Raw genomic sequence first — 23,679 nt, 5'->3', positions numbered from 1 at the left:
CACCTGAACGTTCCTTTTTATATTGGTTTCTACTTTGTAGATTTACAATGTTTGCAGATTTCTCAAGGCTTAAATGTGAGTCCCATGATTTTAAATTAGATGATAATGAGGAGTTAATTGACATTATTGGATTGCATTTCTGATGGTCACCCATCATGAAATTCAGAGCTGTAATGTTTAAAATGATGTTGACAATTTAAAACCACAACAATAAACACTCAATGTTAATCTCTCATTGGCCTCATATCTGCTTTCCTAATTAGGCTAAAATCAATTCATGGTGTTTATGCATTAGGATAACTGATGTTGCAGCTGTTAAATGAATCAATTTAACATTTTGAGGACTCTCCTGCTCATCTTCACCACCAGTAAATTCAGGATAATGGTTTCTCCAGTTGAAATTTTCTACTCCCTGGAGTTAGGACTAGTGAAAAAATGAAAAAATTAGAATCTCAACATTGAGGAGCAAAATACCCAATTTTAACTTAAACTTTAACCACTGACTTCAGAATCTCACTATTAAGTGGTGATTACTTTATTTCCAGGCATTTGCAGTTTATTACTAATCCAGTTCATCGCATTTATATGCCACTTTCAATTCTCATCTCTTTTGTCAACAAGTACATGGTACAAATTCCCAACATAAAAGTCAGAGTGGGAACCTGGTGCTAGCGACTCAATACTTTCTTGTCCTGGTCTTCAATTAACTCTAAGTTCACCACAACATCCCTACATGCTCCATGGACAGGGCTCACATCTGAATTTGGTCCACGTAAACAGTATCAGTCATCAGCCTCACCACATCATATGTGCTGTTTGTCACAATCACTCTGGAATGGAAAAAGGAGGTAGAAACAATGGCATGAGAATTAACAAAGTCATGGGCTCCGGGGGTCATTAATGTGTATATAAAGTGATGAAAAGAAATGGGAGAGACCGAAAGTTCGTCAGAGACAGGAAAGAAAACAGGGTACATGAAGGATCATGGGAATATCCTGCAACTCAGGCACAGCCTGAAAGTCACTCACAAGGACATGAATTTGAAACCTTGCCATCTTTGATCCAGAGTCAACTGAGCAATAATGATACAAAATGGCTGCCACTGCATGCAAAGTGCACTGAGTAAGTTAATAGTTTTCTTTTTGGTGTAATGAATAAAATTAATTGAATGTGAGACTCTGCTCAGGGCAGTTGTATTAATCATGCATCCACTGATTCAGTAATGCCACCCATTTGGGCTCAAATTGCACTCCACTGAAAGATAATTCATCATCCAGAATGTTCATTGTAAGTTATGGCCTCAAGCAATCATGCGTATTACATTGTTTGCATGAATTGTCTCCTTGTCAAGTTAGCTCAGCAAATGCAATCAGACACTAATTTAAAAGCATCACCTGGGCTTAACATTTCTTAAAAATATTCCATTGCTGTCAATGGAAGTCAACGCTTCAGAACAATCACATTTGCACATTAAATTATAAGCATGCAAGAACATGGTCTGTGTCATTCAAGGCTGCCTATTTTGGAAGGGGGTGATGTGGTGCTATAATAGTTGCCTACTGCCAAAATTCTACTCTCTTACTGTAACCTAACTACTTTGGTTCTATAACATATATTTGGTTAAAGGTACATGTCTCAGACTTTCTTATTAGGGCGTGACATTGGCCTCCTTGCGAAGCCTCCATATCGCACTTTATCAGGGCTTAACATGAAGCTTCATTGTAATTGATGTGAAGCCTCAGGAGTACCATTCATGAAACGGTGCTCCTTATCTGACATTCTCCACAGATTATCTGCTCTTGCATCTGCCACGAACATCACTGTGGCTCCTTGTGGCATTACTTCAAATGCAAAGACAGCATTGAGCAGCAACCTCCAGTACAGCCACCAGAGGGCGAAGCCGCAAGTGAAGATCCCTGAAGGAGGTTGAAGAGAATGCAGACCTCACTGTCAATATCTATAGCTCTCCAAAACACTGCGTAGGTGCATATTAGGGATGTCCCAAGCCGTCAGCACAGAAGTGTGTCATCTGCTGGAGCAGAATTTGCACTCTAAAGAATGGAGAAAGGTGCCCATCAAGGTTACTGGATATTTATGTCAGCAATTCATTTCAACAAATAACTGGAAACCTCTATAACATCTCCCAATCCTCAACCACTAAGTCTATCTGCAAGGCATCTGATACCATTTTACCCTGATCGCAGCTGTTCATATCTTTCCCCAGTAAAAAAGAGACAGAAGTAGCCTCACTGGCTTTCCCAACTGCAGGGCATTACAACCTGCACCTATGCTACTTTGGGAGCACCCTCTCATCAGCCCACAGTGTTAGTCAAAAGAAAATGGTTCCAATCCATCCATGTTCAAATTATGTGTGATTATGAAAGCCAGATTTTAGTGGTCTTCCCCAAATATTCCAGTAATTGCAATGATGTGCACATGCTAGAGATTCTTGCTTCCTCCACAGTCCTTGGGCCAAGCAGCAATGGTTACTGGGAGGCAAAGATGACCCCTCCAAAGATGGATCAGGACACCTTTGTTAAACCTTCAGACTGACGCAAAATAATGATACAATGCTTCCACTAAGTCAGGGTGCAATAGATTATAGGTCTATTTAAGATGTAATTTCAGTTCCTGGATGACTCTGGTGGGGCATTGCAGTTTAACCCAGAAAGGGTGTGTGCATTTTTATGGCGTGCTGTGCTATTCATTAATAGAGCAGTAAAAGGGGCAATGTCCTTGCTGAAGAGGAAATGGGGATCAACAGCAATCTTCTGATGATGACCAGGTTGGCCAGGAATGACAGAGCAATTCATTGTCAGCCTGAGAAACCAAGCACAACTTAAATGAAAACTGCTTCCAAAATGAACGAGTTGGGTTTGAACTTACTTTAATTGTGTAACCTTTGTCAGTTATATGGTAAGCAGCCCCTGCTTAGTACAAAGGACGTATGCTGATTATTTTTGCAGTCCTTGACCTTTTCAGTTGCTGAATAAATACCTTGTTAACCATCCGACTGTACACTTAACATCTTGACACTTTCAAATCTACGCATTAAAAATCTAACTGATTTTTAGAGAAAAGGCAGCAGTCAGTAATATAATGCTCTAAGATTAGGTGGATATTCCAGTAATGTGCAGTGAAGTTTCTCATAAAAAGCAGCAGACCAAGTGGAACCCTAAGGCAATTGACCCTTCCATTGTTGGTTGACCTTCAATGTTTCTGAGTCCATGCAGACTGTTAAACAACCCTGAAATGCTTCAACCTTCTGTTGGATAGTGTTGAACCTGAGAGGGACAGCATTTTGTGCAGCTTCTCTTGGCCAACCTCCATGCTATGAGGGAAAATGGACATGTGAGTTCCCAGTCTTGGATGGTAACACTTCAACATCTGATAAAATGAAAATTTGCCTTCAGAGATGTGTAGTATTATCACTGATTTTGTATTCTCACTCACAAGGCAGGTATAAATATGCAAAATGTTTGCAGCCAGGCCTTAGTATGATCACTGCACATTGTATTTAGCCTCAGTGCCTCTATATTGACATGCGATCCTTCACTACAGTCATCAATGCCATGGTCCAAAGCTCCCTGACATCCCGAAGCTCTCTATGGTTAAGATTTGGTTTCTTGTGAGAGTTGAGCAATTCCTTTATATTGTCTTACTTCCTTGAGATACTAAACTGGCTGCTCATTCCTCACATGAGTGTGACTTCACTAGGTCTGACAGTGATCAAGGCACTAGATGAGGCAATTTAAAAGTGTGAATGCATAATTATTTACAAGAAGCAAGATTGATTTACAATTGTGTGTCACTGCACTACCCATGTGCCCTCAGAAGTGCTTTCATCCTACATCTTCTACTTTACCTAAGTGCAGTCCTGTGTTTCGCAACTGGGTTGGAGAAGACCTAATCTGTAGTTGCTCCTTTTGGCTTGGAAGAATTTGTGTATTCCTCCCTGGGCCATTTGGGCCTAGAATTTCTGATGAGATGTAGGCTCACCCTCCTTCAATTTGGGATCATAGGGATGATGGGGATAGATGTGTAATGGGTGCAATCGGGCACCTCTGGAGACTTCTAAGAGCAAGCTTCTGGGGTACTGTGTGTACCTCCTCCGAAGTCCCTCTTAGTAGGAGTTGGCATAACTCAGACTCACTGAGAGGAAAGAGCACGAGTTCAAGGATTTATATGCTATAAATTCAATTTTACATTTACTTTTACAATTTACATTTTACATTTCCACCATGGTCTCACAATCCCCCACCCAACACCTGCAACCTCTGAGCCTGAGACTGAACAAATTCTCCTTTAATTCATCTCACTTCTACCAAACCAAAGGAGTAGCTATGGATACCTGCATGGGTCCCAGTTATGCATTGCCTCTTTATGGGATATGTAGAACAGTCCTTGGTCCAATCCTACAGTGACCGTTTCCCACAACTCTTTTTCTGGTACATTGATGACTGCTTTGGTGCCACTTCATGGTCCCACAGGACCTTAAAAACTTCACTCATTTTGATTCCAATTTCCACCCCTCTCTAACTTTCATATCATCCATTTGCAACACTTCCTTCCTTCCCTTGACCTCTGTCTGTATTTCAGGGAATAAACTGTCCATTGCCATCCACTAGAAAGCCATTGACTCCCATTGCTAAAGCTCAGCACACCATGCATTCCACAAGGACTCCATCCCATTCTCCCAGTGTTTTTGCCTACATCGCATCTGTTCAGACGATGTCACCTTCCAAAACAGCTACTGACTTGGCTGGCTCCTTCCATGACAGTGGTTTCCCACCCACTCTGGTTGACAGGGCCCTCAACCGCGCCCGACTTTTCACCCGTGTTTCCGCCTTGCCCCTTCCCATCACTCAACAGCGCGATCGGGTTTCCCTTGTCCTTATTTTTCATCCCACCAGCCTCCACAATCAAAGGATAATTCTCTGCTATTTTAGACAACTCTAGTAGAACACCGCCACCATCTACCCCTCACTGCACCTGTCTGCATTTCGCAGGGATTGGTCCCTCTGGTACACCCTAGTCCTTCCCACAACCACCAATACCACCCCCCCCCCCCCCCCCCCCCTCAGCATGGCACCTTTCCATGTAACCACAGAATGTGTAACACCTGACCTTTCACCTCCTCCCTGGTCACCATCCAAGGGCCTAAACAGTCTTTCCAGGTGATGCAACATTCACCCGTACCTCCTCCAATCTTGTGTGTTGTATTCGCTGTACCTAATGTGGCCTACTCTACATTAGAGAAACCAAACGCAGACTAGGTGGCCACTTTGCGGAACACCTCCACTCTGTATGCATTTTTCAGCCTTCTGAACTTAAAATTGAGTTCATCACCTTTAAACTGTGAACAATTTCTTCCATTTCTTTTAGCTTGTTTTCATGTCTTCTCCTCCTCCCATCCCAGTTACTGTCCTTTCAAGTCTAGCAGGAGACATACCATCATTGTTCTGCCTTCTCACGTTCTGATCACTTAATCTGAACTATCAATATCTCTTCTCTATCTGCATCCTATACACACTAGCCTACCCCTCCAAACTGCAGCATATGCTGTTCTCTCCACACTTCAATGCTGATGAAGAGTCATCTTGACTTAAAATGTTAGCTTGTACTCTCTCAATGGATGCTGTCTGACCTGCTGTGATCTCCACCATTTGTTGTTCCCTGCAACCATCATACCCAGCTAGACTTCCCTGATATTATGAAACCTTGATGGTTCATTCCCTTTTCCTGAACAAAAACACAGCTCTCTGCAATTTACGTTGATATTTTTATTAATGTTCCAGCTTTTCTATGAGGTGTGAAATTTCATGGAGATCCTTCCGTTACCTTTTGACTCAATGATTCTCCACATTTTCTTCAAAATGTCCTGGCTGTGGACTTCTTATCTCAAACTTAAACTTCACTGCATTCTGCAAGCTAACTGAAAATAACTAGATTTTCTCCTCCAGCTTCAAGCTAATTGAAGATTGCAGTCATCTTTTCTCTCAAGAACTTAAAATGAGCTGCCACCCAAGACCAGACCTGCAGTTGCCCTCTCTGAGAAAACCCCAGATAAATGAAGCTTCTAATCTCTATGATGCAGCTCTCTGCTAATATGCCGTGCCTTTGGGAGGTATTCCTAATCTAATTATGTTATACTCACAACCCAACTCTTTGATTCTGGGATATACATCAAGAATTTATATTTCTATTGGATATGATTACCCTCATTTCAACTTGTGTTTCCACTGAGAGGTTCAAGATTGGCCATTCATTGTTTAATTTTCTCACCTTCACTATAAAATAAGCACAGTTTACCTTTCTACTGGAGTAAGATTTTCTTTTGCATCTCTCTGTGAGAGTGACTAACAAATGTATTTTCTGATTAGCTTTCCCAACCTTGGAATCCTTCATGTCCCTAAGAAGGATGTAGTAGCAATTATAGAACAACAACTGATTAAGTCATGGACCTCAGATGCCCAAAATGGGAATGCTTCACTTCTTAATGGAAATAATGAAAAGGAAATGGAATTGCAACAGAAACAACTAAAGAGTGAGTTAATATTATTCAGCTGCATTGTTCATTCAGTATTGAAATCTCTCAATATAGAATACTCTGTAAACGTTGACATGTTAGTTGCTGGTAGTTGGCTTCACCACCAATTGTAAAGCTATGAGCTCCTCTTTTCATAATCAAAATGCACAATTGTTGGGGCTTTACACAAAATGTTAGTTTGTTTTTTCAGTTGTTAGAGGCATTTTGTAATAAATAAAGTATAAGTTCTGAAATCTAGTTTTGGCTCGCTGAATGGAAATGCTTCTTCATAAATTAAATTTGGATATTGCATTCCAGTAAAATAGCTGTAAGATACACAAAAATGCTTACAATTTTACTGGCAATTGGTCATTGACTAAAGTGAGAAATACAACTATTTTCCTGTAGAAAAATACTCAAGCATGGAGTTGAAGTTCTATAAATCTAATTACAGTACTTCACTACTGGGAAGAGGCAATTGAAGGCAGGATAAGACAACAAATCTTATATTAATTTTGCAAATGTGGATTCATTGTATACTTTTTCAAATTGACTGTCACCAGCAAAAAAAAACACAAAACTGAAAGACAGATTTTGTTCAATTAAAACTGTAGGAAATAACTTTATTACTCAAGGCCAAGTTATTTTAAAATGAAATCTTAGCAAACATTTCTATATGTTACAACCTTGATCAGCATTCATACATATTGGGTCATAAGTTGCTGTCAAAACAACTGTAGAGATTGGAACAAGGTCAGCCAGATGGACCTCATAGAATATGAGTTCCCTGATTGGGGCTGTTATCCTAATCCAGTCAGAAAGGCCTGACTGATAGCTATAAACAGGGGTTCTGTTCATTATAGGAGCTAGCTATGGGCTAGCTGGATCAGTGTCTTGTAATATGCACTTATAAATAAAGGGTGACTTGATAACACACTAACGGGCTTTATGAAATTAATTCAACAACAGTGTGGATAATGGTGCTCACTGTTTTATACAGAAATACTACAGCAACTTCAGGTAAGTGCAGACTTTCAATGCATAAATCTAAAGGTTGCTATCATAGATATGATAGACTAGTGTTAGCCATAAAAAAGCAATTTGCGCACTCTCTTCAGCCTTAGGAATACATTAATTGACATAAAGTAACTGTATTTGCACCTTAGATACTAAGTGAACTTACCATTGAAAGTCATGTTTATCTATTTTAGTCTAAATACCCTTTTAGCAATATAAAATTAATGTTATAATTAACAAACAACCTGTCTAGCACAAAAAATAAATTAATGTGCAAAATATTTCTTTAAGTTGGAGATGTTAAAAGTGTAAACTTAAAAAATAATTTTTAAAATTCTCTTTCAAGGCTAAAACATTGTATGATTTCAATGAACAGTTGCATATAGCATTTAGGGGTTAGTGGATCAAAGGATAAAGGAGGGTAAGGTGGGAACAAGCTATAGAGATGGGTAATCAGCCAGAATAATCATGAATGGTGGGGCAGGCTCAAGGGGCCAAATGGCTTACTCCTGCTCCTATTGTCTATATTTCTATTTTTCTCTTTCCTCACATCTTCTCCACCTGCTTCTCCCTCCATAATCCAATCTTCCATTGCTTCACTTTAGTTCTCTTTCTGTACCTAATTTGGCATTGAATTCACTCACTTAAATTATATTTCCTTCTCACTTAGTGTATTGTGAATTTTGCAATCTTTAAATTTGATTAGCTGTTTCCTTCCCTGTTTTTCTTGCTTCAATATAACTCTTCTGTTTTGGAATGATCTGCCTGTACTGCTCACTAAACAAAACTTTTCACTGTACTTCAGTATACATAACTACAATAAATCAAACCAAACTCACACTTTCAACAACATTGGACGTTAAATATTGTCACAGCTAAATGGGCAAGAACAAGTCTAACAAATGTCAGGTGCTATATTTGTTGCCCCATAACATCAAATAATTGACCCATGTCTGATAGTGGCAGTCCTTGGAATTAGGTAACAATTATGGAGTTAATGCTATATTGATCTGTTTTGCTGTTAGAAGAAGACAGGGAAAGAATCCGCCAGCAAGCACAGAAGCAAACCAAGTATATGGATCTCAGTGTCGTTCGTCTGATGTTTACTCCATATTTACCAGGAAGTGATGGCAAATTTACACGTAGACTTAGCTCTGTTATGTCAGATCCCATCTTTGACAGCAGTGAGTGCTTTTAAAATTATATACATGTATGTGTTTATTAAATAAGATGTTTTTATCTCATGAATTATTCTTGTGCAGTCATTTGAATTTTCCTTGATGGCTCAAATTATATTAAGGCAAACATTTCAGTGCACACTTACAACATATAATTATAAGAAGTATGGGGCATGTATGACTTTCATGAAATTGGACAAACTAAATCCAAATTTTGAATAAGTGAATTATTTATTATTCAATTTTGTTAGTGTCATCAGTAATGCAAAGAACTTGCCAATACCTGTGTGAGTTTATATTAAGGGGTGAATTTCAAACTTCTTAATTTACTCCAGGAAAGCACTTTAACAGCACTCCAAGTAACAGTTATGTCTTCCCAACTGTCAGCAAAACATTTGGAGGACAAAATGATGTGATGATGTTTGACACTGAGACTCATAAAGAGCAAAAGATGTTTGGGCCTTTTGTTTCTTCACTTGTTGTGCCAGTGTCTCTTTATATATAATCAATATGCTCTGAGACTATTTACCCCCATTGCTGAGATGCATTCTGGGGCCATTATTAGGCTTACAATAGAACTCACAACAGACATTATCTGGCAATTGTGTGTGTTTAGGAGTTTTTCCCACACACACTTGCTTGAAACTGTCCCAGATACACCCATAAAGCTTCTGCTGATGTTGCATGCTACCAATATTTGGACCTGACTAAATAGAAGCCTGGCAAACCGATGCCCATTCCAAATTTGATACACTCTATATGATACCAAGAAACAGTGGAGGCACCGGGTACTGCAAAGCCTATGGCCCCTGACAACATTCTAGCAATAATACTGAAGACTTCTGCTCCAGAACTTGCTGCATCTCTAGTCAGGTTATTCCAATATAGCCACAGTACTAGCATCTGCCCAACAATGTGGAAAATCACCCAGATATGTCCTGAAGACAAAAAACAGGACAAATCCAACCTGACCAATTACTGCCCATCAGTCCAATCATCACAATAGTGATGGAAAGTGTCATCAATGGTGCTATCAAGCAACACCTACTCAGCAATAACCTGCTCACTGGAACCCTGTTTGGGTTCTGCCAAGCCCACTCAGTTCATGACCTCATTACAACTTTAGGTTCAAACATGGGATAAAAAGGCTGACTTCCAGAGATTGATGGCATTTGACATCAAGACTGCATTTGACTGAGTGGGATATTAAGGTACCCTAGCAAATCTGGAATCAATGAAAATCAGAAACAAACTCTCTTTTGATTGGAATATATCTGGCATATAGGAGAATGGCTACGGTTGTTGGAGGTCAGTCAACTCAACTCCAAAATATCCCTTCAGGCATTCTTCAGGCTAGTACCCTAAGCTCAACCATTTTCAGCTGCTTCATCAATGACTTTCTCTCCATCATAAGATCAGAAGTGGGGATGTTCACCGATGATTACACAAAGTTCAGTACCTCAGATACTGAAGCAGTATGTGTTCAAAAGCAACAAAACCTGGATAATATCCAGGCTTGGTCTGAAGAGTGGCAAGTAACATTCATGCTGCACAATGCAAAGCAATGACCATCTCCAATAAGAGGCTATATAACTACTGTCTCTTGACATTCAGTTGCATTACCATCACCGAATCCCCATTATCAACACCCTGGGGATTATGTTGATTAGAAACTGAACTGGAATTGCCACATAAAAATAATTGCTCCGAGAGCAGGTCAGAGGCTAGGAATATTGCAGCAGGTAAGTCACCTGCTGACTCCCCAAAGCTTGTTCATTGTCTACAAGGCACACATCAGCAGTGTGATGGATTACTCCCCATTTACCTGAATAAGAGTACCTCCAACAACACTCAAAAAACTTGACACCATCCAGGACCAAGCAACCCGTTTGATTGGAACTATATCCATTCTCTCCACCATTGATACTCAGTATCAGCAGTGTGTATTATTTACAAGATGCACTGCAGACATTTGTCAAGATTCCTGAGCATCATTCAAACCCATGATCACTTCCATCCAGAAGTACAAGAGATGCAGGTACATAGGAACACCACCACCCACAGTTTCCTCTCCAAGCCACTCACCATCCTAACATAACAACATATCTCCATTCCTTCACTGTAGCTGTGTCAAAATCTTGGAACACCCTCTCTTGTAGCATTAATGGTCTACCTACAGCACATGAATTGTCATAGTTCAAGAAGACAGCTCACCACCACCATGTCAAGGACAACTAGAGCTGGGCAATAAATGCCAGCAATGCCAACATCTCAGGAGTTATTTAAAAAAAATTCTGCCTTCCCCAAACATTATAATTAAATTTTCTGTTAGTTAACCATTTTTTTCTGGTATATTGCTTTCCATCTTTGGAAAGAATTAAGTGGCAGATTTTACACAGAATGAGTTTTAAATATTCTGTTTTGTTTTATAGAAGCACCTAATGCATCAAGTTTGCGAATAGCAAGAATGGCCAAAACAGCTGGGAGTGTCATGGGTGGGGATGAGGTCTTTCTGCTTTGTGATAAGGTTCAAAAAGGTAAACCATCTGGTAATTAAAATTTCACATTATTTCTACTCTTCTTTCAGATATTTTGATTTGTCATTTTAAAGATTAGTAGATAGTTTTGTGAAATGTTATTATTTGACAGTTTTTTTCTTACGTTTTACTGTTTTGCATGTAAGCTGAACCGCATTATTATCCTTTTATTAGTGTGAAATAAAAGGAACTTAGATAGTTATCAATGCTTGAATTAATATATTTCTTTCCTCAGATGATATTCAGGTACGCTTCTATCAAGAAGATGAGAGTGGCCATATTTGGGAGGCATTTGGAAAATTTGGTGCAGCTGATGTTCACAGACAGGTAGATAGCCCCAGAATATTTCATAGCTCTACACAAAATAGATGTTCAGGTGTTAAACTACAAACTATTAATTTTTAAGAAGTAAAATTAAGATAATTATTGAAAAAATCCAGCAATTAAAAGAAAAATTTGCATTTTTAAAGAATAAAGCTCAATATACTTTCTGTGCACTTAAACAATTTGTGTCATTGATTAATTATTTTAACCTTGAGTAAAGTATGGCCATGAGAATGATCTGCTTCATCAGCTCCTGAAAATAAATGTTTTGTGTAGAGGATGTATTTATCACAAAGTTAAACATAAACTCCTCACAATTTGAGTATTTATATTAATGAACAATGCATTATGGGTATTTTGCGTCAGATTTTCCTTTGTGGTTGGAATCATAATTTGAGCCATTTCCCAACATCGCATCCAGCCTCTTGGATGTCCTCCATTTTCCAACTTTCAGAGTCTGAGGAAGTGGGCTGGAGTTGGGGCTGCACTCCATCATTGCCCGCACCCTTTCCCCCACGCCTCCCCCCCACCACCACCCCCCCGCGCCCCCAATCCAAGGGTAGAAACAGAAGCAGGTGTAGTCCACTTCCAAAGAAAAACATTAGAAGGCCTGTTCCAATTTGCTGGAACATTGATCCTTTTTTTTTGATGATTATGAAGTCCCCTATCCTTCCCATCCCTCCTGCCTCGCTTTCATTCTCCATATTCCTATTCCCCCCTCATCCTCCACCCCCATATAGCCAATTGCCATTCCCCTCAACTTTCCATGCTGACTCAGTCAATATTCAGCTTTGTAGATACCGGGAGAGTCTTTGAGATGCCCATGTCTAACTAAGAAACGTCAATTTAAAAGAATTCAAAAAGATAATCCTATTTGGTAGTCATAGAACTATCTAGTAAATCAAATTCATTGTTCTCTTGACATGACACGATTATTGATTTTAAAACAAAACCAAAGAACTGCAGATGCTGGAAATCTGGTACAAAAGCAGAAATTGCTGGAAAATCTCAGTAAGCCTGGCAGCTTCTGTGGAGACAAATGAGAGTTAATGTCTCAGGTACAGTGACCCTTCTTCAGAACAGGTTTTGGTCTGCCAGACCTGCTGAGATTTTCCAGCAATTTCTATTTTTGTTCCAGAAATATTAGTTTTTGACAATTCTGTTCTGTCCCTTTCAAAGAGCAACCAATTAATCCCTTAGACTGACTCTGTTATAGCTGTTCTCTTCTTCATATATTTATTTAATTTCCTTTTGAGGGTTGCTATTGAATTTTTATCAATCAGCCATTCCAACCTTTGTTATGTGCAAAAGTGTTGCTTTGGAATTGGGCTGAGAGGTGACAAATGGAGCTCAATGCAGCTAAATGTGAGGTGATGCACTTTGGGAACAGTAACAGGAAGGCAGGGTACTGGGTCAATGGAAAGATTCTTGGTAGTGTGGATGCGCAGAGGGATCTTGGAGTTCATTTACATACATCCCTAAAAGTTGCCACCCAGGTGGATAGTGCTGTTAAGAAGGCATACGGTGTGTTAGGTTTCATTCGTAGAGGGATTGAGTTCCGGAGCCGCAATATCATGCTGCAACTATACAAAACGCTGGTGCGGCCACATTTGGAATATTTCGGGAAGGATGTGGAAGCATTGGAAAAGGTGCAGAGGAGATTTACCAGGATGTTGCCTGGTCTGGAGGAAAGGTCTTATGAGGAAAGGCTGAGAGACTTGAACATGTTCTCATTGGCAAGAAGAAGGCTAAGAGAGGATTTGACAGGGACATACAAAATGATCAGAGGATTAGATAGGGTGGACAGTGAAAGTCTTTTTCCTAGGATGAATGAGGGGCATAACTACAAATTGAGGGGTTATAGATTTAAGACAGATGTCAGAGGCAGGTTCTTTACGCAAAGAGTGGTAAGGGCATGGAGTGCACTACCTGCTAATGTAGTCAACTCAGCCACATGAAGGAGATTTAAACAATCCTTAGATAAGCACATGGATGATTTTGGGATAGTGAAGGAGTATGAGCTGAGAATAGTTCACAGGTCGGCGCAACATCGAGGGCCGAAGGGCCTGTTCTGCGCTATATTGTTCTATGTTCTATGTTGTTGCACAACAAAGCCAAGAATTTATTAAGTCTCTTCTAAATGATTAAAAGGCCAAAATATCTTGTTATACACTGATGTCTATAAATTTCTGAATGATATATTGAACTAACATTTGCTCAATTTTTTGTTAGGTACATTAGTTTAGAAATAATTTCACTTCAAAATAAGTGGCTTGACAATAAGTATTGGAACCATTTATAATGATGGGGCAGCAGGTTTGCAGGCAAATTGCCCTTTTATTTCAGTTGCTCTATTTGATCTTAATAGTGATTCTATTCACAGATTGAGGGATTGCATTTTGTTTGTTCTCAGAAAATATAGTAAATTGTAAAATTTGTTATGTTTTCCAGTTTGCCATTGTCTTCAAGACGCCAAAATATTTTGACATTCACATTACAAACCCTGTCTCAGTATTTGTCCAGTTACGTAGACGTTCTGATGGTGAAACCAGTCAACCAAAACCATTTATATATTACCCACATACAAAGCGTAAGTATTATTAATTTATAATTCTGCTTTCTCATAGTTAATTGCAGTTCTTAAAATATAAAATTCTATATACTCTTTTGTCAGATATTTATGTAAATTATTTACTTGTGAATTCCTATATGCGAATAATTTATAAAGCATATGATGTTTAATTTCTGTGCAGTTTCCATATAATATTTTTGATTGTCTACTTTTTATAAGCTACTTTATTAACCCACCACCCCTTTGGCTATAGTAGTTCACGGATTTCTCTCATGGCGTTTCATTAATAATCAGTTATCAGAAGCTGTCGAGAGTGTGGTGTACACTTCAGTATTTCCCTGCAAGAGGATGATAAAATTCAAACTATTTATTCAGCCTTTACTATCTAATCCCATTGCATAAAATAAATGGATTTGAGATGACAAACAGATTTGGAATCAAAACCTGATTCTGTGTTTTCGAGAGTTTACATTAACTGGCCACTTTCTGGTAAAATAGTTATCTGGCAAAAATTAAGCTTGCTACTAGCCAGTGGTCTACTTTTTGTTATCTCTAAACAAAATATGTCACAACTACCGAAATAAAAGAATGATGTTTTCATTGACAAGCTAGGCAGTAGGTCCAATAGGTAATGCAAAATTATATTGTGTACAATTCTGGAAGGGTTAATACAGAGTGCCATAAACCCTATGATGGTGTCATGTGGGCTTGTGGATAGAGCATCTTAGGGTCTTAGTGATTTTTGAGAATATTTGTAGCTCAGGTTAATGATATGGATGTAGGTTAGCTCACTGAGCTTAAAGTTATGTTTTCAGATGTTTTGTTGCCATACTAGCTAACATCATCAGTGAGAGTCTCCAGTGAAGTGCTGGTGGTATGTCCCGCCTCTCTATTCATAGGTCTTGGTTTTGTAAGGTGAGGGATGTCATTTCTGTTTCTTTTTTTCAAGTGGAGTTAGCTCTTTAAGTGTGTTGGTAGGTTTATAGGCTACCATGATGCCAAGGGGTCTGAGTAATCTGGAAGTCATTTCTGATATGTCTTTGATGTAAGGTAATGTGGCTATAGTTTGGTTGCGTTGTGTCTGCTTGTTTGGCTTTGTTTCTGAGAAATTGGTGGATTGTGTTTATTGGTACCCGTTTTTCTTGAAAACATTGTATAAATATTTTTCTTCTGCTTTTGTAGTTCTTGGGTTCAGCAATGTGATGTAGGTCATTGAAATAATGTCTTTACGCAGCTCTGTTTGTGGGTTTTGGGATGATTGTTTCTGGAGTTAAGTATTTGGTCTGGGTTTGTTGTTTTTCTATAGATGCTAGTTTGAAGCTTTCTGCTAATTGTACGTTCAACTGTCACATCTAAGAATGGGAGTTCTCCTCCTCTTTTGTGAATTTTATGCCTGTCAGGATAGTGTTGATGGTGTTATATGTATCCTCTAATTTATTCCGTTTTGGGATGGCAAAGTGTCATCTATGTCGTAGACCCAAGGTTTGGGTTGGATAGATGGGAGAGCAGCTTGTTCAGGTCTCTGCATTACTGCTTCCGCTATGAGCCCTGATATTGGTGATCCCATAGGTGTTCCATTGATTTGTTTGTAGGTTTTGTTGTTGAATGTGAAGTGGATGGTAAGGCATAGGTCTACTAGTTTGACTGGGACAACACACACATTCTAGGACAGGCAAAACAAAGACACGCACAAAGATTCTTAGAGGCATAGTAGTCTCACCGAACTCCACCAATAAACACATCGATTTAGATCCGATCTACCTCCCCTTGAAAAAAAGAAACAGAAATGACATCACCCACCTTAAGAAACCAAGACGTATGAATAGAAAGGTGGGACATACCACCATTGCTTCACCAGAGACTCTCACTGATGATGTTAACTAGTATGGGGACGAAACATCTGAAAACATGCTTTCAAGTTTAGTGAGCTAACTTACATACTTACCATCTTAGGATCTTGCAGAAGTGAAATCTTGACAACTGATCCTCCTCAAACTTTCTGTAAAAATGTCTATCATGTCAATGTGACTTGTAAGTAATTGATAAATGCAATAAACTATATCTTGTTAATTTCAAAAAACTATAAAAGTGGTAGTCAATTCTCTTCAGTCAAATGTTACCCAGTGCTAAAAGTTAAAAATATCACAACTAATAAGATTGAATAACTTTTTGATTTCCTTTCCTCCCCTTTATTTCTTTATTTTTCCAGACAAAGAGCACATTCAGAAAAAATGGCACAAATCTTTACATAATTGCTCAGATAACTTTGAGGGTACACCAGAAGGTCACGCAGGAATATATAGTGATGATCTGGGAAGGGGTGAGTAATTAAACAATAACAGTAACAATTCAGTATTTTTGGAGCTTGCTGAATCCAGCAAATGTCCAATTCACGGGAGCTCAGTTCTAGTCTTACGACAACCAAAGAAACACTTTCAATTGCTCCTCTTCCTGCTCCCTCACTTTCACCCTCAACCTCTTCCAATCCTGGTCCCACACATTTCTCATCTACATGCTCACCTTTAGTGACATCATCCGTGAGTACAGCATTAGTTTACTTAGGCAGAATTTTACAGAACCCTATCAATGAGTTGAGGGTGGGCATTTCTGAAAGGTTTCCCAGTTGGCCGAGGAAGGTCCATTCATTCTTTTCCTATTAGAGACTCTTAAATAGTCATATTTTATTATTTAATGCCCCAGCTGCAATGTTGAAGTGGGAGTGTACAGAGGCAGGAAGGAAACCCAACAGGTGATCCCTCTTGGGTGGAAAGGTGGACACCTTCAAAGCATGACACCACATTCCTCAGGCCTCCATCCTACGTTTGCAGCATTTTGATTGGTGGTACCAGTTATTGTTGCAACAATTTGCCAATGCTCCTGTGGCACTACTGAGACTACAGAATTGGTGGCTGATCAGATTGTGTGGCAACTCTCTAGGATCGACTGTATCCTGGTGGCAGAAAACATGCCTCCAGCCAACTAACATTCCTTCCTGCCATCAGACAATTCTGCTGTATACAAACACTGATAACTCCTCGCTCCAACACATTATCATCTCTCTTGAATCTTTCACTATTGTTAAACTGTAAGATTTTTGTTTGGTTCAGATTTCTCAGAGAAATTGTAACATGATGTAAAGACTTAAATTTGCAAATATAACACTTAAATTCAAATGTAATTGTCAGGTTTAGATAGGCTTTCCTTTGTATTTCCTTTGAGGGGCATGCAGACTGGGATCACATCTCTCACTTTCGTAACTTCTACCTTGTAGTTTTTGCACCATTGTCGACCAAACTTGATCAGAAGGTGCTCTTTTACCCACACTCATTCCAATTAATCCCTCCCTCTCTTGAATCATCACTGAATTTATGGTTGATCATTCATTGAAGAGGCCCTTTTGACCAACCAGGTACAGTTCATATGACCCTCACACCACAATGCTTCTTCCATCCAACTTCAAGGTCTTCCTCTGAGGTCTACTTTCTTGTATTCCATTCTGATCTGTACAAAGAGTTTTAATCTCATATGAGAGGCACTGTGGGCTCCCACACTGTAGACTCTGGGGTTCCTCATGAAAGAATACTTCTTGTTCCAAACCAGTTAGGAGGGGTAAACTAATTAATTGACAAAAAAAAGTGAACCAAAGAAACAAAACCTATTAAGTAAGATTTTAAAAATGCAAATATATTCAACTACCTTTCTTGAAAATAGCACACACAGACATGAAGACAACCTCTCCAAGTTTGGAACAAAGATATAAAACTCTAAGAGTATTACGTTTAAAGTTATTTTGGCCAAGTAATGGTTGAAGTCAAAGAAAAGAACTGTTCACAGATTGTCCAAAAAAAACTGGTCTGTAGGCAAAGTAACTTTCTAAGTAAGCTTTTGATGCTGGCGTTACTTTTTGGATCAGTCAAGGCTAGTTCAATTCTATTTACCTGGAGATAATATTGTAGATTCAAACCTCTCCTTTAAGTATCCTCCATTTGCAGTACTGACGCCTTCCAGGCGTTTTCAGCTCACATACATTGATGAGATGGTTTTCAGATAAAGAAGGCTGTGCCCTGTGACAAGTTCTCTCTGTCTGTCTGTGCCATGTGACCTCCTTCAAAGTGCTGTAGCCCAAGCAACTAGCAGCTTGTGTTCTGTGTAAATATGGCATTTTTGCTGAGGTAGAAGTATTCACTATTTTTTAAGTGCTTTTTTTCAATAAATTCAGATTAATATACGTTTATATATACACACTTATCCAGTCAATTACATTAATTAATATTTTACAATACATCTTCATGACAAATATAAAAACAATAAGCACATATATGATTTTATCCAGTACAAAATGATAGAGTCATTAAAAGGTTAAACAGGATTTTATTTAGAAAAATCTATTGCATTGCTTATTCAAACTGCAATCCTGGATGAGCAGAAATTTCCTCCATTAAATTTTGGGAAGGTCAAAGCCATCACTTGTGCACACCACTCCAAATTCTGTTCCCTAGCTACTACTCTATTCCTCTCCATGGTAACAGTCTAAGATTAAGCCAGTTTGTTCACAACCTTGTGTCACATTTGACCCCAAAATGAACTTCTGACCTCACATTCATGCCGTTGCTAAGAATAAGACTGCTTATTTCTACTTCTGTGATATTTTCAGACCTTGCCCAATCTTAGCTCATTTGCTGTTAAAGTCCCCATTGATGCCTCTGTTACCTCTAGATTTGACTGACCATTCCAGTACACTCCTGGCCAGTCCACCACATTTTACCCATTTTAACCTGAGATTATACAAAACTCTGCTGCCCATGTGTTAACTTGCATCAGTCACTTTTTGACCATTTGCTTACCGTTTGCATTAGCTCCTTGTCAAAACCATAACACCATAAGATATAGGAGTAGAATTAGGCCATTTGGCCCATTGAGTCTACTCCACCATCTGATCATGGCTGATAAGTTTACCAATCCCATTCTCTTTCCTCTCTTCATAACCTTTGATCCCCCTACTGTCAAGAACTTATTTATCTCTGTCTTAAATGTACTCAATGACTTGACCTCCACAACCTTCTGCTGCAATGAGTTCCACAGATTTGTTACTATATGGCTGAAGAAATTCCTCCTCATCTTATTCTATAGGATCATCTCTTCAGGTTTGTGATACTTGTGACCCAGGTTTGTTTCCAGCCTTGGTACCTAGCAGTGTGGAGTTTGCACATTCTTCCCATGTTTGCATGGGTTTTATCGGGTTGCTCCAGTTTTCTCCCACAGTCCAAAGATGTGCAGGTTGGGTGGATTGACTATGCTAAATTGCTCCGTAGTGTCCAGAGTTACGCAGGCTAGGTGGCTTAGCAATGGTAAATCTGGAGTTAGAGGGGTGCGATACTCTTTGAAGGGTTAGTACAGACTTGGTGGGACAAATGCCCTCTATATTCACTGTTGAGATTCTATGATGATTTTGTGATTCTGCAGGGTCCAAAACTGCTCTCAGTATTCCAAATGCAGTCTGATCAGAGCCTTATACAACCTCGGAGCCTTATGCAACATCACTGCTCTTGTATTCTAGCTCTCTTGAAAAGAATGCTAACATTGCATTTTCATTCCTACTTTCAACTGAACCTAAATTTTGACCTGATGAGAATCTTGATTAGGACTCCTTTGTGCTTCAGATTTCTGAAGTCTTTCCTCATTTAGAAAGTGGTCCACAACTTTGTTCTTCCTTCCAAAATGCATAACCTCACATTTTCCCACATGGGTATTCTATGTGACACTTCTCTGCCCACTCTCCAAGCCTGTCCAAGTCCTTCTGCAAACTCCGCACCTCCACAACACTACTTGGCCATCCATCTGTCTTTATGCAATCTACAAATGTAGCAGCAGTTCCTTCGCCTAGATCATTAATGTATAACACAAATGGTTTTGGTGTCAAATAGACCCCTGAGGAACTCCACTAGTTACCAACTGCCATCGCTTTATACCCACTCCCTGCCTTCTGCCAATCAGCCAAAATCCTGTCTTTACATTGAAGATACCCTCCATCATATTGAATGGGACTACCACGATACTCAATGGAAAGATTTTGAACAAATCTAGCAACTAAAAAGTGGATATCCATTAGGCAGTGCAACAGCAGTAGTATCCCATTCAACCACAATCTGTACCTTCAGAGTCCTTCATATTTTCCAGTATAACAATATGATGAAGCCAGGGTGTCAATGCTGGTTCAAGGAAGAATGCAGGTGGGTATACCAGGAGCAGCACCAAGCATACAAAAATGAGGAGTTACAACACAAGACTACTTCCGTGCCAACAAACATAAGCAACAGTGCTAGATAGAGCTATGTGATTCCACAACCATGGATTAGACCTAAGCTCTGCAGACCTGTCACATCAATCCAATTGGGCAACTAATCAAGTGCTTGGAGGATGGAACCCCAAAAATATTCCCACTTTCAATGATGGGGGAGCCCAGTATATCAGAGCAAAAGGTAAGGCTGAACATTTGGAACTGTCTTCGAACAGAAATGCCAAGTGCATGAAAAATCTTGGCCTCCTTCAGAGATCCCTAGTATCACAGATACCAGTATTCAGCCAAATGAATTCACTGCAAGATATGGAAAAAGATGGATACTGGATATTGTAAACGATCTGACAGTATTCGAGCAATAGGACTGAAGCTCGAGAATATGCCATATCCCAAGCCAAGCTGTTCTAGTACAGCTACAACACTGACAACTCTGATGAATACCCAGCAATTTGGAAAATTACTCTGAGAAACAAATCCTGGCCAGTCAGTCATCATCCTACAAGTCTATTATTGATCATAGGTAAAGTCATGAAAGGGAGCAGCATTTTGCACAGAAATAATCTGCTCCCTGATGCTCAGGAGAAAGTAATGACTGCAGATACTGGATATCAGAGTCAAAAGGTGTGGTGCTGGAAACGACTCTGTGACTCTCTTGTTAGGTCCACGCTCCCCACCAACCCACTGTCCACTCCCGGCACCTTCCCCTGCCATCGCAAAAAGGGTAAAACCTGCGCTCACTGCTCCCCCTCACCTCCCCCCAAGGCCCCAAAGGATCCTTCCACATCTGAAAGAGATTTACCTGTACTTGCACACACATCATCTTCTGTATCCATTGCTTTCGATGTGGTCTCCTCTACATTGGCGAGATAAGCCGCCAACTTGTGGAACATTTCAGAGAACATCTCTGGGACACACGTGCCAAACAGCACCACCACCTGATGGCTGAACACTTTAACTCCCCCTCCCACTCTGCCAAGGACATGTAAGTATTGGGCCTCCTCTACTACCAAACTCTAGTCACCTAACGCCTGGAGTAAAAATGCCTTATCTTCCATCTTGGGACCCTCAAACCACACAGGATCAATTTCAATGTCACTAGTTTTCTCATTTCCCCTCCCCCCACCATATCTCAGATCCAACCTTCCATCTTGGCATCACCTTATTGAACTGTCCTACCTGTCCATCTTCCTTCCCACCTATCAGCTCCACCCTCCAGTCTGACCTATCACCATCACACACCCACCTTCATCTATCTATTGCATTCCCAGCTACCTTCACCAAAGCTCCACCCCATACTTATTCTCAGCTCCCTTAGGCCACCACTTCATTCCTGATGAAGAGCTCATGGTTGAAATGTTGACTCTCCTGCTCCTTGGATGCTGCTTGACCAGCTGTGCTTTTCCAGCACCACATTTTTAGTCCTTGATGCTCAGTTCAGATTGTGTCAGGACCTCTCAGTTGTAACCCGATTAGAGCATTGATCCAATCATGGACAAAAGAGCTGAATTCAAGAGGTGGTAGGGGTGATTGTCCTTGAAAATGAGGGAGCCCAAGCAAAGCGGAATTCAATGGGAATCCAAAGGAAAGCTTGACACTGGTTGTGGTCATACCTGGCACAAAAAATATCGTTGTTGTGGGTTAATCATGACAGTTCCAAAATCCACTGCAGGATTACCTCAGAGCAGTGTCTCAGGTCCAACCATCTTTCTCTGCTTCTTAAATTGCTTTTCTTTAATCATTGCCAGATATTCACTGACGATTACACATTATTCAACATGATTTGCAATGCCTCAGATACTGAAGCAAGCTGTGTTCATCTGCTGCAATACTGGGATGACATATAAGTACTTTCACTTAGCTTGGCCCCAAGCACTGGAATATCCTCCCTACTCCTCTAAACGTTTCTTTTTGCTTCTAACACACTCCTTAATATAGAGTCACAGAGTCATAAAGATGTACAGCATGGAAACAGACCCTTCAGTCCAACCCGTCCATGCCGACCAGATATCCCAACCCAATCTAGTCCCACCTGCCAGCACCTGGCCCATATCCCTCCAAACCCTTCCTATTCATATACCCATCCAACTGCCTCTTAAATGTTGCAATTGTACCAGCCTCCACCACATCTTCTGGCAGCTCATTCCATACACGTACCACCCTCTGCGTGAAAAAGTTGCCCCTGAGGTCTCTTTTATATCTTTCCCCTCTCACCCTAAATCTATGCCCTCTAGTTCTGGACTCCCGACCCCAGGGAAAAGACTTTGTCTATTTATCCTATCTATACTCCTCATAATTTTTTAAACCTCAATAAGGTCACGCCTCATTCTCCGACGCTTCAGGGAAAACAGCCCCAACCTGTTCAGCCTCTCCCTGTAGCTCGGATCCTCCAACCCTGGCAACATCCTTGTAAATCTTTTCTGAACCCTTTCAAGTCTCACAACATCTTTCCGATAGGAAGGAGACCAGAATTGCACGCAATATTCCAACAGTTGCCTAACCAATGTCCTGTACTGCCGCAACATGATCTCCCAATTCCTGTACTCAATACTCTGACCAATAAAGGAAGGCATACCAAACACCTTCTTCACTATCCTATCTACTTTCAAGGAGATATGAACCTGTACTCCAAGGTCTCTTTGTTCAGCAACACTCCCTAGGACCTTACCACTAAGTGTATAAATCCTGCTAAGATTTGCTTTCCCAAAATGCAGCACCTCACATTTATCTGAATTAAACTCCATCTGCCACTTCTCAGCACATTGGACCATCTAGTCCAGATCCTGTTGTAATCTGAGGTAACCCTCTTCACTGTCCACTACACCTCTAATTTTGGTGTCATCTGCAAACTTACTAACTGTACCTCTTATGCTCGCATCCAAATCATTTATGTAAATGACAAAAAGTAGAGGACCCAGCACCAATCCTTGTGCACTCCACTGGTCACAGGCCTCCTGTCTGAAAAACAACCCTCGACCACCACTCTCTGTCTTCTACCTTTGAGCCAGTTCTGTATCCAAATGGCTAGTTCTCCTTGTATTCCATGTGATCTAACCTTGCTAATCAGTCTCCCATGGGAACCTTATCGAACGCCTTACTGAAGTCCATTTAGATCACATCTACTGTGCTGCCCTCATCAATCCTCTTTGTTACTTCTTCAAAAAACTCAATCAAGTTTGTGAGACATGATTTCCCATGCACAAAGCCATGTTAACTATCCCTAATCT

At 40.0% G+C, this 23,679-nt stretch overlaps 1 protein-coding gene across 1 annotated transcript in view; it reads left to right on the top strand.

Moving 5' to 3' along the window:
- Window positions 1-23,679, top strand: part of LOC140492319 (nuclear factor NF-kappa-B p105 subunit-like) — a 152,513-nt gene that overhangs the window by 117,292 nt on the left and 11,542 nt on the right. The window contains exons 6-11 of the mRNA XM_072591265.1: window positions 6,384-6,547; window positions 8,572-8,730; window positions 11,157-11,261; window positions 11,497-11,588; window positions 14,037-14,175; window positions 16,367-16,477. Coding sequence (XP_072447366.1) covers window positions 6,384-6,547; window positions 8,572-8,730; window positions 11,157-11,261; window positions 11,497-11,588; window positions 14,037-14,175; window positions 16,367-16,477 — 770 coding nt within the window. The remainder of the gene's footprint in view (window positions 1-6,383; window positions 6,548-8,571; window positions 8,731-11,156; window positions 11,262-11,496; window positions 11,589-14,036; window positions 14,176-16,366; window positions 16,478-23,679) is intronic.

The sequence above is a fragment of the Chiloscyllium punctatum genome, chromosome 20 (assembly GCF_047496795.1).
Source record: "Chiloscyllium punctatum isolate Juve2018m chromosome 20, sChiPun1.3, whole genome shotgun sequence".
Lineage (NCBI taxonomy): Eukaryota > Metazoa > Chordata > Chondrichthyes > Orectolobiformes > Hemiscylliidae > Chiloscyllium > Chiloscyllium punctatum.
This window is presented reverse-complemented; position numbering and strand designations above follow the sequence as displayed.